This window comes from Thalassophryne amazonica, chromosome 9 (assembly GCF_902500255.1).
Source record: "Thalassophryne amazonica chromosome 9, fThaAma1.1, whole genome shotgun sequence".
Lineage (NCBI taxonomy): Eukaryota > Metazoa > Chordata > Actinopteri > Batrachoidiformes > Batrachoididae > Thalassophryne > Thalassophryne amazonica.
Window position 1 is genome coordinate 17,167,710 of NC_047111.1, and position 16,663 is coordinate 17,184,372.

Genomic DNA, 16,663 nt, shown 5'->3' on the forward strand with positions numbered 1-16,663 from the left:
ATGATTCATGTCAGTCCACTTGGTGCAACAACTCTCCAAGGTGTGTTCACTCCTTTTTAGATGCAGACTAACGAGCAGATCTGATATGATGCAGGTGTTAGTTTTGGGGATGAAAATTTACAGGGTGATTCCATAATTTATTCCTCAGAATTGAGTGATTCCATATTTTTTTTCCTCTGCTTGGTCTAAAAAAGTAACCGTTACTGACTGCCACGATCTTTTTTCTTGATTTCTTATAGTGTTTCTTAAAGCCAGAAAGTTGCCATTTGAAATGACTTCAGTTTTGTGTCATGTCTGTGATCTGCTTTTTTTCTACAAAATTAAACAACTGAATGAACATCCTCCGAGGCCGGTGATTCCATAATTTTTGCCAGGGGTTGTGTGTGTGTGTGTGTGTGTGTGTGTGTGTGTGTATGTATATATATATATATATATATATATATATATATATATATATATATATATATATATATATATATATATATATATATATATATATATATAATTTTTTTTTTTTTTTTTTTTTGAATGACTTTGTGTCATACAAGGAGGTTACTTAGGGATACTCGGATCAGGAAAACATGCTGGGCAGGTGATATCCAGGACCAGGGTTGGAGGGCCCTGAAATAGATGGCCACTGTTGATTAGTGGGGGTGGATTGTAGTTTGGTGTATGCAGCGACATGCAGCAGCATTCTTCCTGACCTCAGCGAGACTCAACTGTAAGTCTTGTCCCCTTGACTATATGTCAAGGGGTCAAGTGAGTGAATGGTGCTGTCAAACTTGTGTGTGTTGCCCCGTCTTGCATGACATCAGAAGTTAATTTTCATGCCCATTTTGAATGAAATCTGGTTTTAAAAAATGAATGTATTACAGTGATGTTCCTGGGGCTGCGGAAGTGTTTCTTGGTTAATCGATTTAGTATAATTGAAACTCAATTCACCAAATCTGTGTGTGTTTCCTCGTCTTGTGTGTGTGACTCTCTTGGACGGCACACGCGATGGAACTTCTTACTGTAGCGCTTTACACATAAGTAAACTCCTTTATCAGTCTGTTTTCTTCCTGCTAATGGACTGTCACAGTCTGACCTGGGCACAGGCAGGGGGGCAAGGGGTGATCAAGCCCCCGCTCCACCCAACCCCTCTAAAAGTTACACTTTTGGAGGCATTTTAAAGACATTTTTGCACCTATGCTGCTACTACTACTAAAAATTATTTTTAACAAAACAATCAATGAATATTACTGGCGTTCTCCTAGTTTTACTCCTATAATTCTGTGCTAATTTAATGACTTCCTCTGCATTGTGTTGTGTTTGACTCCTCTCGCTCGCTCCACTCAGGAAGCAATCTCACCATCTCCGGCATGGCAGGTGGACGCTCTGTCCGGTCGGCCAAAATCCAGGTTCTGGCCTGAGTGGCCAGAGAATCTTTTGGTTGTCGGGGGAGTGAGGCCTGTTGACTACCATCTGCACAGGTTGAACACGTTGAACTGAGGAGGAATACAACAAAAAAAATCTGTGTACTTCAGAAAATTAATAAGACCCAAAGGAGCAGCTTTTATTGAAGGTGATTTCCTCCCCAAATGCGTGGCAGAGCTGTTAACTTGTCAAGCATGTGACATGTATATTTGACTGCCAGCTTGCCCACCATGGCGAGTGACCTTTGGGGCTAAGTGTTGATCCCTGCTGACCCGTTTTTAATGAGCGGGGTTTAAGGTTTTTTGAGTATATGTGGATGTTGATTTCTTTGAGATATTAGTATATTACTTATTTAATTGCTCTCCAGACAGACTGCAGGTCTACTTAAGCAAACTAAGACTCTGTAGATAAGAATTGTGTTCATGAATATACAGTAGTTAACTTCTCCTGGTGTCTTTGTTTTTTGACTCCATGCACATTTGGCTCGTCCCCTCTGATCCCCCTTTTCCTCCTGCAGAGGAGCTGAAGAGGCAAACTGTTGCTCTGGACAGCGCCCAGGCTGAGCTCAGCTCCATCCAGGCCCAGCTAGATCAGGCTCGGGCTGAAATCGAGACCATCAAAGCGGTGGCGACTGTGTCAGAACACACCAAACAGGAAGCCATCGACCAGGTCCGCAGCCAGTGGCAGGAGGAGGTGGCCTCGCTGCAGGCTATAATGAAAGGTTAGGAGGCTCCCTGAAGAACTGACCGGCCAGCAGATGAGTCTTATGCTGTTATACATGATACAGGGTTCATAATGTTATTCACTTTTATTATTATTATTATTATTTTATTTATTTATTTATTTTTTTTACACAGTTCAGATGAAAATCAACATTTTGGTCACATAGGTCTAGAAATTGGCTACTGGGTTTATCATCTTTAAAAAGAAAATACTGTTGGTAAAGAGGTCCTAAAACAAAAAGTGGGCTTGGTTCCACCGAAGGGGTTCTGAACTGCTGGAGGGTCAAGGTCCAAAATACTTTGGGACTCCTCAGATACAGAAAGAAACTGTCAGGATGCCAAAGTCCTCCAGGTGTAGTTTTATTCTAACTCTCTGCTCTCCCTTCATACTATCAATTCATCAACTGTTTACCCCCTGATGAAAGTAGTAAATTTATCCGTGGAGATCCCAGAGCTCGCCCCACGTCAGGAACCGGGAGGATCCGTTACCTTGCAAATCTGGCCTCAGGACCTCAGATGGTCAGAAAAGCTGGCAGGACCTGCAGACTGTGTTAGAACATAGTTTATTAAGTGGATGTGTCTGGAATGTCCCGACCTGCAGAGATACAACCACAAAGAAACCGTGTTTGAGGCGGAGGAAAAAAAAAAAAAAGGGTTTTGAGGTTTGACGCAGCATTAAATGTTTTTGTGACTGCCTGCTCCCTGTCTTTTCTTCAGAAACCGTCTGCGAGTACGAGGTCCAGTTTCACCAGCGACTTGAGCAGGAGCGAGCGCAGTGGAACCAGTACCGAGAAACAGTGGAGCGGGAACTTGGTGAGCTCAGACGCCGACTGAATGAGGGTCAGGAAGAAGAAAACCTCGAAGACGCGATGAAGAAAGTACGTGTCTTGTTTTTTCCCCACTTCTTCTGGAAAGTTATTTGTTATGAAGCTGTTAATACACCATTTTTGACAACTGTCTTTTGGTGAACAAACATGTACGTGCACCTTCTTCAGCAGAGCTTGAGAGCTGAAACTTGTCCAAACGCTGCTGGACCTGTCTTCAGTCTGACTGTGAATTTGACTTGGACTTTAATTGCTGTATTGAGGGTGTGTGCTCATGTGTGTGTTATTCATGATGAGGTCTGTGTAACTGTTGAAAGGCCCAGGAGGATGCTGAGAAGCTGCGGTCTGTGGTGATGCCCATGGAGCAGGAGATCGCTGCCGTGAAGGCCAAACTCATCATTGCAGAGGACCGCGTGAAGGAGCTGGAGGCCTCCAAGGTGAGCCTGAGCCGTTTTCATAAAACTGCTAACTTATACCACTGGCGGTAATTACCTGGGGGTGATTCTATTCTGATTGGCTTTTATTTATTTATTTTTTGGAAATAACTGTTGTAAATTGGGAGTACCATATTTTCCAGAGTATAAGTTTTTTTTTCTTTTTTTCTGTACTATCAACTTTTTAATTTGGGATTTTTGTGCGTCGTTGTTGTGTACTTCTTATTACTCACATTTATCATTTTATTATTATTAGACTTTATTTTTAGTGCTGTGATTTCTGGGAAATTCTGAGTATAAATATTCATTAAATTTATTCTTATAACCAACAAATGTTGCAGGGCCTCCCAAACTAGTAAAAAAAACAAAAAAAAAACATGTTATACTGATAGAGTTGAAATTAATTGTATATATGTTTAGGGTTTTTTGTTTTTTTGGTGGTGGTGGGGTGGTATCTTGTTTTGATTTTAGTGTTCTACGATCTTTCAGGGATCCAGACTGCAGGAATAATTCTGGTCGTTACATCTTGTTGACAGATGCGATAACGTTAACTGTGTTGTTTAAACATAAAATTTAAGTGTCGAAAGACCAGTAATTGGGGGGGGGAAACCCAGAATTAAAAAATATTCATAAGTCACCGGCACATTTTTGGACGTCAATGAACTTTATGAACAAACTCTATGAATTTAACTGAATCCAGCTTAACTCCTTATAGCGCCTTCAATATGCTTGACTTACTGTATCACTTCTGCTCTGGTTACAGCACACAGAAAAAGTTGTGAACAGCTGCGTTGCTTCGGAAAGCTTTGAGACTGATCCCCCCCCCCCCCCCACACACACACACACACACACACACATCTGTTCACAGCTGAGTGTCTGTAGACTGAGAGAGGAACTAGTCCCTGCACGCAAGGAACTATTTCCCCAGAAAGCGTCAATTTATGGATGTGTTTAACTGTAAGAGCACTTTGACATTTAGAATCTGTTATTTGTAACCTACGGTGAGCAGAACAAACATCAATGGATTAAGTGCTACAGGAGTGGACTCCACAGACTTTTCAAACTCATCTGTGTCTTGAGATTTTTAAAAACCTTGAGGCACACAACACATTCAGAGTGTATTTTTCCTGCAGTTCTCCACGGAGTCTCCTCGGGAAACAATCAGCCAAACATTTGCAACAGCTTGAGGCTTATTTAAACTGGACTTGCAGCTTTGTAATTTTTATTTATTTATTTTCCAGGTGCAGGAGCTGAACCATGTTCTGGAGGCTGAGAAGTCGTGTCGGACAGACCTGGAGATGTATGTGGCCGTGCTGAACACTCAGAAATCTGTTCTGCAGGAAGATGCAGAGAAACTGCGGAAAGAGCTTCACGATGGTACTTCTGCTTTTTACAGAAACCATGGCTGAGTTCAGGTGGAGCTGTGGCAGTTCAGAGGTGACTCAGCCATTAGTGTGGGTTCTCTGAGGGCAGACACGTTTCCTGTCTGAGCCGTGCCACATGCTGCTGGTACAATAATACGTGGTTGGCGGCAACTGTGTAGTATGATGGTCCCCACCATGGAAATCATACAGAGCTCCTGGGGGAAGGAGAGGAACAAGCGAACAGCGCTGATAATTACAGTAAAAAAAAAGACTGCGCATGTCCATGCCAAAACACATGGTGGCGCTGTAGTACAATGCTGTTCTGAAACTTGAGTACTTTTTCACCTTTTCTTCCCCCTCAGTCCATTCATCCAATTGCTACACCTGCCTTACTCCAGTTAAGGGTCATGGGGGCTGGAACGTATATCCAGCATTTAAATGCACGCTGTGTGTTTCTCATTTCAAGTGTAAAGTAAATTTATATATATATATATTTTTTTTTTCCGTATATAAGTCGCACTGGACTATAAGTTGCAGGACCTCTCAAATTAGTAAAAAAGAAATGCGACTTCTAGTCCAGAAAATATGGTGCAAGCTGGAGCTCTTGGTGAAATTCTATTGTACCTGAATTAAAGGTAAATGTTCACCAGGTGGAGATATTACTCCATTTCGAGAACCTTGAGTGCAGGATGCTGTGGGACATGATGACTAACCTGTTATAGTGTGTGTATGTATGTACATATAAACACACATGCACTCATGCAGCGTCCACGTTGGGTGTTTGTCCCCGTTTTCATCGGCACATCAGTGTGATGTAAACAAAATGCACGGCAGACTCGTATTTATGTCCTGAGTCGACATCTCCATACTGTGACGTGTTCACTCGCTTCTGTGGATCATGTGACTTTGTGTTTGTCTCTTCAGTGTGTCACAAGCTGGAGTTGGAGCGACAGCAACACAACCAGCTGAAGCACACATGGCAGCGAGCAAATGACCAGTTCCTGGAGTCTCAGCGGCTCCTGATGAGAGACATGCAGAGGATAGAGAGCGTGTTGTCCTCAGAACAGCTCCGCCAGGTGGAGGAGATGAAGAAGAAAGACCAGGTATACACATACACACATGCAGTGGTTTAATGGTAAGAATCTGTTCCAGGATCCAGAGAACCTAGGGTTACGTCTGTACCTCTCAACTTTTGTTGTTTGTGGGAAATTTAGACGCGTTTGAGTGAATCTGATGTACATAAATGTACGGTTTCTCCATCTCAGGAGGAGGATGAAAAGCGGAGGCTGAAACGGGTGAAGGAGACGCAGGAGGAGGACAGAGGAGATGGCACAGAGCCTCTGGAGGACTTGTTCCTTGGGATGAGTGTTGAGGAGGTATGAGTGTGGTGTCATTTGATATGTCCCTGTGAGAGGACAGGATATGATCTCATCACCTCTGAGTAATGTGAGCTTCACACAGACGTGTCTGTAGGAGCAGAAAGTCTGAAGATGATGATGACAGAACTCACCATAAACGTAATTTTTTTTTTTCCCCCAGTTGACATCATGACTAAGTATTTACTGTAGAATATCATTCACATCAGCGTGTAGTCTTCTTATTGTCCATCATGAGACCTTACATCTCCTGGGTGTGACACATATCTGGTCTTTGGTAATATGACCCGAGTGGGTTTCAGGTCAGTTTTTCCTGCTTCTTTAAGCTAACAGCAGAGTTACGACTGTGATGCGCATTGTTTCTGTTGATGATAATTTGCTGTTTATAACAATCTATTCATACTGTTTTCAGCAATATGTCACAGGATTGTTTTTTTTTAACTAGTTTGGAAGGTCCTGTGACTTAAATACCTAAAAATTACACTTTGTCATTAATAATAATAAGAATATATTTTTTCCTGCTTCTTTGACTGTGACGCGCATTGTTTCTGTTGATGATAATTTGCTGTTTTTACGTAATGTATTCATACTGTGTTTTCAGCAGTATGTCACAGGGTTGTTTTTTAACTAGTTTGGAAGGTCCTGTGACTTAAATACCTAAAAATTACACTTTATTATTAATAATAATAATTATCTATTTATGTTGTGCTTTCCCATGAATCAACACACTAAACAAAATAAACTCCAATAATAAAAGTACACCATAACACTGCACAAAAACCTCAAATTAAACCTGATTTAAAAAAATAAATAAAAGGACCGCAATTTCCAGAGTATAAATTGTGGTATTTGTTTGTTTATTTATTTACTGGTTTTGGAGGCCCTACCACTTATATTCCAGTGTGACTTGTATACTGAAAGTTACAAGTTTGTTATTAATAATAGCCATTATTATAACTACTTATATCAGACTTTTCCAAGAATTAAAAGCACTAAACAAAATTAAACTCTAATAATAAAATAATAAATACCAGTAATATAAAGTTACACTACAACAATGCACAAAAACAAGCCCAAATTATAAAGAGAGTCCCTTCGGCTGCTCCCTTGTTTTCACTCGGGGTCCCCACAGCAAATCCAAGGTGGATCTGCATGTTGATTTGGCACATGTTTTATGCCGGATGCCCTTCTTGATTCAATTCCACATTACATGGAGAAATTTGGCAAGGGTGGGGTTTGAACTGGGAACCTTGCGCACTGAAACCAAGTGCATTAACCACTTGGCCACCATCACCTGTTACATCCCAAATTAAAAACATAATACAGAAAAAGGTGTGACATATTTGATATGGGTTTTCTTTTTTTCATCCAGGAGGCTTTTTTTTTTTTTTTTCCAGATAAGTGCGCCTTTATGATCCAAAAAAATACATTACTCACTTTTATACGAAAAGCAGGAGTAACGCTGGTCAGTGTGTTCTAATGTCAATGTATAATTTGGGAACATGGACTATAACTCCTATGGCAGCTGTTACTGTGAAAACAAACTAGAGTCTTCTTGGTGATGACTTACAGGGATTATTAAAGTAAAGAAATCGATCTGACCAAATATTTACATTGGTATTTCTTAAAGTAAACTGTAAACACTTGATTTTTTATTTTTTTTATTTATTTATTTATTTTTTTTAACAAATGCTTTAGTTTCTGATGAAGGGTTTTAATCTGACAATAAAACAGTAACAGTTTTTACAACTGGAGGAACTGAATATAATGTGTGTATTGATTTCATTAAAAACTCCACTGACTCCAAAGAAATTAACAAATTATTACTGATGAAGTTTTTGGAAATTACTTAAATGTAAATTTTTCTTCATGTCCTAATTTCTAATTAAATAGTTGTTTATTATGTTTGTTTGTTTATTTACTTATTGGTTTGCTGAGGCACAATTAGAGTTTATCCTGGAATTAAATGCCAAAAAAATAAAAGCAAAATATGTCAGATAATTTGGCCCAACACACTTTATGGAATTAGTTTAACTTAAATAAAAAAAGTTTTATTGACCTTAAATGAAATCCTTTTTTTTTTAAATATATGATTGAACTAAACTTACGGTTGTCAGGTTTCTGATTTTTTTGGGGGGGTAATCATGATTGTGTTGCCTTGTGCACTCTTTTAGCCTCATGCTAACCACAGCGCCCACGGCTCAATGCACTCCTTGGATGCCGACATGGTGGTCGGGGGCCCCGCTGACCCGTACAAAGAGAATCTGCGCAGAGTCCAGTCCACAGACAGCCTCGGCTCCTTGCCGTCTGAGCAGCAGGGCCTCGGTGGCTACAACCACAAAGCGAAGTCAGCCAGCCACCTGGACGAGTCAGAGTTTGGACCCTTGGTGGGTGCTGACTGCGGGGTTCTGGACTCTAGTTTTGGTGACACCTTGTCGATTAGCTCAATCAAACTGACAGCGAGCCAGTTCTTGTTGACTAAAGATCAGGAGAAGGCCATCAAGGCCATGACGCCCGAGCAGGAGGAAACGGCGTCCCTGTTGTCCAGCATCTCGCATGCTCCTGACTCCACCTACTTACCGCCTTCAGGCTACCGGCTGGTCAGCGACAGCAAGTGGAACCTTCTTCAGCAAGAGGTGCACGACTTCTCTTCCTGCTTCATTTGTCTCTTCTCTCTTTATTGGATCATTTTCAAACTCTGCAAGATTTTTCTAATTATTGTTTTTAATCACACAACAGTTAAAAAAAAAAAAAAAATCAAATGTAGTCGTCTTTAAAAAAACAAAAAAAAAAACAAACGAACAAAAAAATAACACTAAAACATAATTTCCAATGGAACTACTTTAAGGCTGTCAGGTTTAAACTTGTTTTTAACATCTGATGTGTTCAACACCAGATTACACCAATTACAAAGATTTTATGTTTGTTTTTTTCCAAGTTCAACATATTATTGTGTCTGATCCACGCCCATCTAAAGTGTTTCTTTATTTTACAACCCAAAATCAGAAAAAGTTAAGACTTTGGAAAAGAAAAAAAAAAGCAGTGATTATTGCATTTACTTTTTTTTTTTTTGCAGACATAGTCAACACAAGATATTTCACAATTGTATTTATTTATTTTTTGTAAACTTAATTTTATTTGTTAATATTCATCCATTCCTGCATTTATGACCTGAAACATTCCAAAAAAGGTTGTGATAGGGGCAACATATTCTAAATATGTGGATTAAATCATCACTTTTACGGCCAGTTTTCTTGGCAAGTTAGTGGATGAACACATGAACATTTCAGAGTCTCTGAATGTGTCTGACTTCATTTATATCAGTCATTAAGGAATACAAACCGTGTGGTACTTTGGTAAATCTGCGTCAAGTTGGCAGTTCTCAAAAATTGAGTGACCATTCTGGAAGGAGACTAGTGAGAGGAGCTACCAAAACACCCAGACAACTGAAAGAGTTCTAGGCTTCTGTGGATGGGAGTGGAGAAACTGGGAACAGTGCAGCATTGAACAGGTGCATCTTTCTTCACAGTTTCATGTTTGAGTGGAGTAAAGAAGGATTGTGCAACAAGAAAACAGATCAAATCTAGGCTCTGGTTTCCCATGTACCTTCTGGCAAATAGTAACTGAAATTTCATGTGTTCTTTGAAAGTCCTCCTCTATACTGCTTCATCATGAAGCTGTGTAACAGTTTCTCCACTCCCGTCCACAGAAGACTATAACTCCTGCAGAGGTGTCTTGGTGGCTTCCCTCACTAGTCTCCTTCCAGCCTGGTCACTCAGTTATTTAGAACTGCTTGCTTGGCACAGATTTCCCCCACAGGAGTACACTGTATTTCTTAATGACTGATTATAAATGAAGCCCGAGATGTGTTCAGTTACTTGGAAATGTTCATGTGTTCATCTTGTCTCAAGAAAACTGGCTGTAAAGGTGATGATTTAATCGGTATATCTTTGGTTCATAGTGTCTGCAGTGAACAAGAAACCTGTCAGTAATGAGGTTTTTTTTTGTATTTAAAGTGTTCATTTACGCGGTAACTGCACATTTTTAAAAGTTGGTGGATTTTTTGCAATTATTTTTAATTTTGTCCTGGAGTGGTTACCATTACTATTACATACATGTGGCGTGCTGTCTCTTGGTGGAGATTGATGCTTTAAGGCGTGCCCTCTTCAGTAAGTCCTACCTGTTGATTTTGTTAATCTGTCATTAGGTGAAAAATGCTGGCAGGAAGCTCGGCCGACGTTGTGATATGTGCTCCAACTACGAGAAGCAGCTGCAGTCCATCCAAGCACAAGAGGCGGAGACACGAGATCAGGTTATTTATTTATTTTAAGCTTTTTGTTTTAATGTAATTGTATTTAATGTTGTTAAAATGAAGTCAGATGTTTTTCAGAGCATATTTGTCTGTGTTCTGGTCCCTAATATAGTTGCAGTTGTGGAGGGGAGGGGCGGGGCGGGTGTTGTCAGGAGAAAACTTTTTTTTAATGGTCGTTCCTCCGTGCCGTGTCCAGGTGAAGAAACTGCAGCTGATGCTACGTCAGGCCAATGATCAGCTGGAAAGGACCATGTCTGAGAAACAGAGTTTAGAAGATTCCTTTAAGATCAGCAACGAGGAAACTGCCACCAAGGTCTGGACAGCTGGGGCCTTCAAAATCTCACTCAGTGACATTAAACCTTCTCTTCATGTCAAGATCTGAAGGGTCAAAAGTCAGCATTATGTCAATGCCGCTGTTTTGGTGTCATATCAGCTTTATTCACTGCAGTTAGTAGGGATGGGTATCGAGAACTGGTTCTTTTCGAGAATCCTTAAGAAATCCACCGGCATCAGTAGCCTTTTTGCTTAACGAGTCCCTTATCAGTCCTTCAGAGCGGCCGTTGTTTTTGAGGGTGTTTGTCGGGAAAATGATCATTTCTCTACGTTGATTACAGAGCCTGCAGCGGCTCTGTAATCAACCGCTTCTGTAATGGCTCTGCTTTGAAGCTTGAACCAGTGAAGCAGTGCTCTAACCTGCTGCCTTGTTGGTTCACTGCTTCGATGCTTTTCAGAAGCGGCAAGTCCGCTTTTTAACCCTCTCAAAGCTATTTAAAGATGTCAATCATGTGTCACTTTTGTGTGGATTAAAGTCACTAACTGGGACTCTTGTCTTGTTGCAGGCAAGAAACAAGAATCATCTTCCGTTCCATTGGCACGGCTCCAAACACTGCGTCGCTCTCTGGCCAGTCAAGTTAGAGTCCAGTTGGAATTAATAACTTAAAAGCAAATCGCGGTTTTAAATTAAATGACACCTCTTTCCAAACGTTGTAACACAGACAACAAACTACAACAGAGTAAATTTTTTTTTCTCCCAAAATGAGACGTCCTGCGTTCTTTATGAATTACATTGTTGCTGACTTGCAGCGCAGCCAGCTGAGCTCAGCTCAGAGGTATGACATGATATTCATGCCATTAATGTCCGAAAGGAAATGCTTTTGACAAAAACTACAGATTTTATTTCTATTTATGTCCAACAGATCAATGATCCAGTAACCAATTTCATATTTATTTACAGACTCAATAAAGTGTTATTGACATAAAAAAACCTGTAAAGCCTACTTTTAGTACACCGAAAATTCACAAGAGGTATTGATAAGGGAATCGATAAGTAATCGGATCAGTAAGCAGAATTGATTAATGCATCTATCGATAGAAATCTTATCAATACCCATCCCTAACGATTAGCAGGACATGCGTAGAATTAACGGAAGCAGTAACAACTTCTGCATATTCTGTTCTTAAAATTTTGGTTTCTGGTAGATCCAGGTGAGGACCAGTGGATCTCATGGTGGCATCTTTTAACAAAATTATAATAGACAAACAGGCCTGTCAAGCTGTTTATTAAGCCTTGTTGCTAATCACAGCGTGCTGGTGGCCACTGGAGGCCACTGTTGCTCAACTACTTCGCATTACTTCAGTAACTCATTCACACCTTTATGTTTACATCCTTTAAACTGTGAAGTAATTTTTCCTCTTTACTGTGAGAATGTAGGAAAAAGTTGATGAAATGATCACTTTTGTCAGAAACTAATTATAATGTCAGAAACTTCTTGTTTTGTTTCTGTTGTAGGTGTTGGCCCTCACTCACAGAGTCCAGGAGTCGGAAGCGCTGCTCGGCACACTACAACAAGCTTTCACTGATGCCAAGAGGAGCACACAGGAGCAGATGGTGAACTCCACTTTCCTCCATGAAACCTTCTGAAATATTTGGACTGCAGGGTGACTGTGGTTCCAGAAGCATCCATTCAAAGTGAGTGATGATATGTGGCTTCCACCCTCGCCCATGATAGTTGTTTTTGTTTTTTTGACGCAGGCCATCCTGGTGCACTCCAGGGAACAGGTGGTGGACGAGCTCAGCCGACTACAGAGAGACAACGACAGTCTGCAGGGAAAATGCAGACTGCACTTAGAACTGCAGGAGGACTTCCAGATGCCCACGACTGTGCAAGTACATGAAATGGCATCAAAATTGTGTTGATAAACTCGAAATCGGCATCATGAAGATGATTTTTGTGTTAAATAGTTGATGAATTGAGATTAACGTTCATTTCCATATTCCAAACCTCTCACTCACTCATCTTCAACCGCTTAGTCCAATTAAGGGTCGTGGGGGGCTGGAGCCTATCCCAGCAGTCATAGAACGTGAGGCGGGGTACACCCAGGACAGGACACCAGTCCTGTGACCTGTCACATTGCCACAAACAAACACATACACACCTACAGACAATTTAAAGATTCCAATTCACCTAACCCGCATGGCTTTGGATGTGGGAGGAAACCGGAGCACCCGGAGGAAACCCACGCAAACACGGGGAGAACATGCAAACTCCATACAGAAAGACCACAGGCGAGAATTGAACCCATGACCTTCTAGCTGTGAGGCAACAGTGCTAACCACTAAGCCACCGTGCTGCCATCTTCCAAACCTGTTTCACTTATACATGTACAGTCACATGTCATCAGTATACAGCTTCACATTTTCCATCCACCTTCTATGATAATGTGAATTAATTGATATGATATGAACTTAAGATAAAGCATCATAAGATCAAATCAATTTTATTTATATAGCGCCAAATTACAACAAACAGTTGCCCCAAGGCACTTTATATTGTAAGGCAAAGCCATACAATAATTACGGAAAAACCCCAACGGTCAAAACGACCCCCTGTGAGCAAGCACTTGGCGACAGTGGGAAGGAAAAACTCCCTTTTAACAGGAAGAAATCTCCAGCAGAACCAGGCTCAGGGAGGGGCAGTCTTCTGCTGGGACTGGTTGGGGCTGAGGGAGAGAACCAGGAAAAAGACATGCTGTGGAGGACAGCAGAGATCAATCACTAATGATTAAATGCAGAGTGGTGCATACAGAGCAAAAAGAGAAAGAAACACTCAGTGCATCATGGGAACCCCCCAGCAGTCTAAGTCTATAGCAGCATAACTAAGGGATGGTTCAGGGTCACCTGATCCAGCCCTAACTATAAGCTTTAGCAAAAAGGAAAGTTTTAAGCCTAATCTTGAAAGTAGAGAGGGTGTCTGTCTCCCTGATCCAAATTGGGAGCTGGTTCCACAGGAGAGGAGCCTGAAAGCTGAAGGCTCTGCCTCCCATTCTACTCTTAAAAACCCTAGGAACTACAAGTTAGCCTGCAGTCTGAGAGCGAAGCGTTCTATTGGGGTGATATGGTACTATGAGGTCCCTAAGATAAGATGGGACCTGATTATTCAAAACCTTATAAGTAAGAAGAAGAATTTTAAATTCTATTCTAGAATTAACAGGAAGCCAATGAAGAGAGGCCAATATGGGTGAGATATGCTCTCTCCTTCTAGTCCCCATCAGTACTCTAGCTGCAGCATTTTGAATTAACTGAAGGCTTTTCAGGGAACTTTTAGGACAACCTGATAATAATGAATTACAATAGTCCAGCCTAGAGGAAATAAATGCATGAATTAGTTTTTCAGCATCACTCTGAGACAAGACCTTTCTAATTTTAGAGATACTGCGCAAATGCAAAAAAGCAGTCCTACATATTTGCTTAATATGTGCATTGAAGGACATATCCTGATCAAAAATGACTCCAAGACTTCTCACAGTATTACTAGAGGTCAGGGTAATGCCATCCAGAGTAAGGATCTGGTTAGACACCATGTTTCTAAGATTTGTGGGGCCAAGTACAATAACTTCAGTTTTATCTTAGTTTAAAAGCAGGAAATTAGAGGTCATCCATGTCTTTATGTCTGTAAGACAATCCTGCAGTTTAGCTAATTGGTGTGTGTCCTCTGGCTTCATGGATAGATAAAGCTGAGTATCATCTGTGTAACAATGATAATTTAAGCAATGCTTTCTAATAATACTGCCTAAGGGAAGCATGTATAAAGTGAATAAAATTGGTCCTAGCACAGAACCTTGTGGAACTCCATAATTAACCTTAGTCTGTCTTAGTCTGTTCAGCAGATGACCTGTCAAATTGAAGTTACGTGTTTGTAAGAGGGGAAAAACTTGGATTGGTATCAGTTACAGCCTCATCTCATTGCCAGTTTTTCTGTGTGTTGTCATTGTTGGTTCTCACATCAATGGCTATAATGCCATTTGATTCCACTCGCAGGACCTACAGAGTCTGGCGTTGCATCTGCGGGAAGACCTCGTTGCCGTACGTGCAGCTGCTGATCACATGGAGGAGAAACTGAAAGCAGAGATTCTGTTTCTGAAGGAGCAAATCCAGGCAGAGCAGTGCCTGAAGGAAAACCTGGAGGACACGTTACAGCTGGAGATCGAGGGCTGTAAAGAGGAGATAGGTGAGCCTCACCTCGTCCGTTAAAATGCTGATGACACAAACTGTAGGAGCTCAGGAATATGTTCTGAATATAGCGGCAAAGGTCGACTGGATTAGCTGTGCCTCATCTTAAACAAGAACATCATCTGCACTAACTCATGACACAGTGGGAAAACGTTAACAAGGTCACCAATGACAGGTGACACTTTTACAATGTACACTTCAGTGATTTTTGACCTTTGACTTTTTTCTACGAAAATCAATAGGCTTTGTTGGGTCATAATACCCAACACATATACCAAGGTTGGTGACAATTGGATGATTAAGAAAGAAATGACTGCATTAACAAGATTTTTTTACAAAGTATACTCCAGTGACCTTGACCTCTAAATCCGAAAGACGATGTTCTTTTTTTGGGGGTCGTAACACCTGACACTCATACCAAGTTTGATGACATATCAGGTGATTACAAAATAAGTTACTGCACTCAGAGGTTTTTTTTTTTTACATAGTACACTCCAAAGACCAAGAAGGTTTGCAGTGTATAAGAACCAGAGTCTGACTGTAACGAAGACACGAGTGTTAAAACATTGGCTTGTTTTTTGCACTGTTAAAATCTGAAAATCTGTGCGTGGTAAAAAAAAAAAAAAAAAAAAAATTTTGTTAATCTTCTGAGATTTTAATTTGTGTTTGAGACGATTCTCCTGTGTGTTTTTCTGCTTTGGTTCTTCTCTTGGTCACTGCCACTCAGACATCTTGGAAGGTAAATGCCAGATTTTAAACTCACTCACCTGCAGTTTGTGTGTGTTTAAATGTGTAGCTTTCAGACAATGTGAACTGTGGTAGAACGGCTAAAATGTGCTTCACTGATTAACCTGTTAACGTGTTGCCACACAGACAGACGGGTCACCGTGTGCTTTGCAGTAAATTCTGATATTCTGGATTATTTATTTATGTATTTGTGTGGTTTGTGGTTAACTGTCACTGACTGAATGCATTTTGCGCTCACAACCTAAACCTCATGGATTTCAAGCTTGTTGTACTGATTTGTCTGATACCACTTACTGGCCACTTGAGAGGATGTTAACTAATCACAGAACGACTTCCTACTAACTTTACTCACAGTACCTGTCGGGTTTAGTTTCGTAATTTGGACAAGCTAATTTTGGTGTCATGAGGGTTTACGGAACAAATTAGTGAGTTTTGAGATTGATAGGATGAGCTAACCTTAGCTTTTAAGAGTGACAGGATGCGCTAATGCTAGTGCCATACCCTGAACTATCTCTGATTTCATGGACAAGTTAAATTGGTATTAGCTAGCTAGTTTTAGCTTCAAAGATGAGGAACAAATAAAAAGGTGTTTTTCAGAACAAGCCATTTTAAGGATTCCTCACTGGGGGAACTTCCCAAAAACTAACAATTTTCAAGGCATATTTACACCATTGCTGAGAGTTTGTTTCAATTTATGGGGAAAAATAATCTGTCTTTAAACCATGTTTTTGGTCTGAACACAGGAAAGTTAAACTCGATTCAGGAAAAACTTTCCATTTTTCATGGAGATAAGATCAAAATGTATTCACATTAAACCTGATTTTGGTCCGCACCGCACAGAACAAAGTTGCTGTTTTTCTTTTTTCTTTTTTTTTTTGCATATGTGCAGATAGTATATATGAAAAATCTGGTACAATATCGTGAACAAGGACAAAAGTGGATGAATAACAAGTCATGA

General features: G+C 40.5%; 1 protein-coding gene across 3 annotated transcripts in view; it reads left to right on the forward strand.

Moving 5' to 3' along the window:
* The window catches only part of rabep1 (rabaptin, RAB GTPase binding effector protein 1), a 57,276-nt gene that overhangs the window by 17,429 nt on the left and 23,184 nt on the right, over positions 1–16,663 (forward strand). The window contains exons 3-16 of one of the 3 annotated variants that reach the window (XM_034177688.1): positions 1,934–2,137; positions 2,856–3,016; positions 3,280–3,399; positions 4,638–4,773; positions 5,685–5,863; positions 6,026–6,136; positions 8,311–8,772; positions 10,344–10,448; positions 10,645–10,761; positions 12,238–12,336; positions 12,481–12,615; positions 14,767–14,956; positions 15,686–15,740; positions 15,781–15,823. In XM_034177688.1, coding sequence (XP_034033579.1) covers positions 1,934–2,137; positions 2,856–3,016; positions 3,280–3,399; positions 4,638–4,773; positions 5,685–5,863; positions 6,026–6,136; positions 8,311–8,772; positions 10,344–10,448; positions 10,645–10,761; positions 12,238–12,336; positions 12,481–12,615; positions 14,767–14,956; positions 15,686–15,740; positions 15,781–15,808 — 2,102 coding nt within the window. In that variant the 3' untranslated portion in view covers positions 15,809–15,823. Of the gene's footprint in view, positions 1–1,933; positions 2,138–2,855; positions 3,017–3,279; positions 3,400–4,637; positions 4,774–5,684; positions 5,864–6,025; positions 6,137–8,310; positions 8,773–10,343; positions 10,449–10,644; positions 10,762–12,237; positions 12,337–12,480; positions 12,616–14,766; positions 14,957–15,685; positions 15,741–15,780; positions 15,824–16,663 lie in introns of those variants that run through there. The other 2 variants (XM_034177685.1, XM_034177687.1) reach the window with 2 other exon arrangements.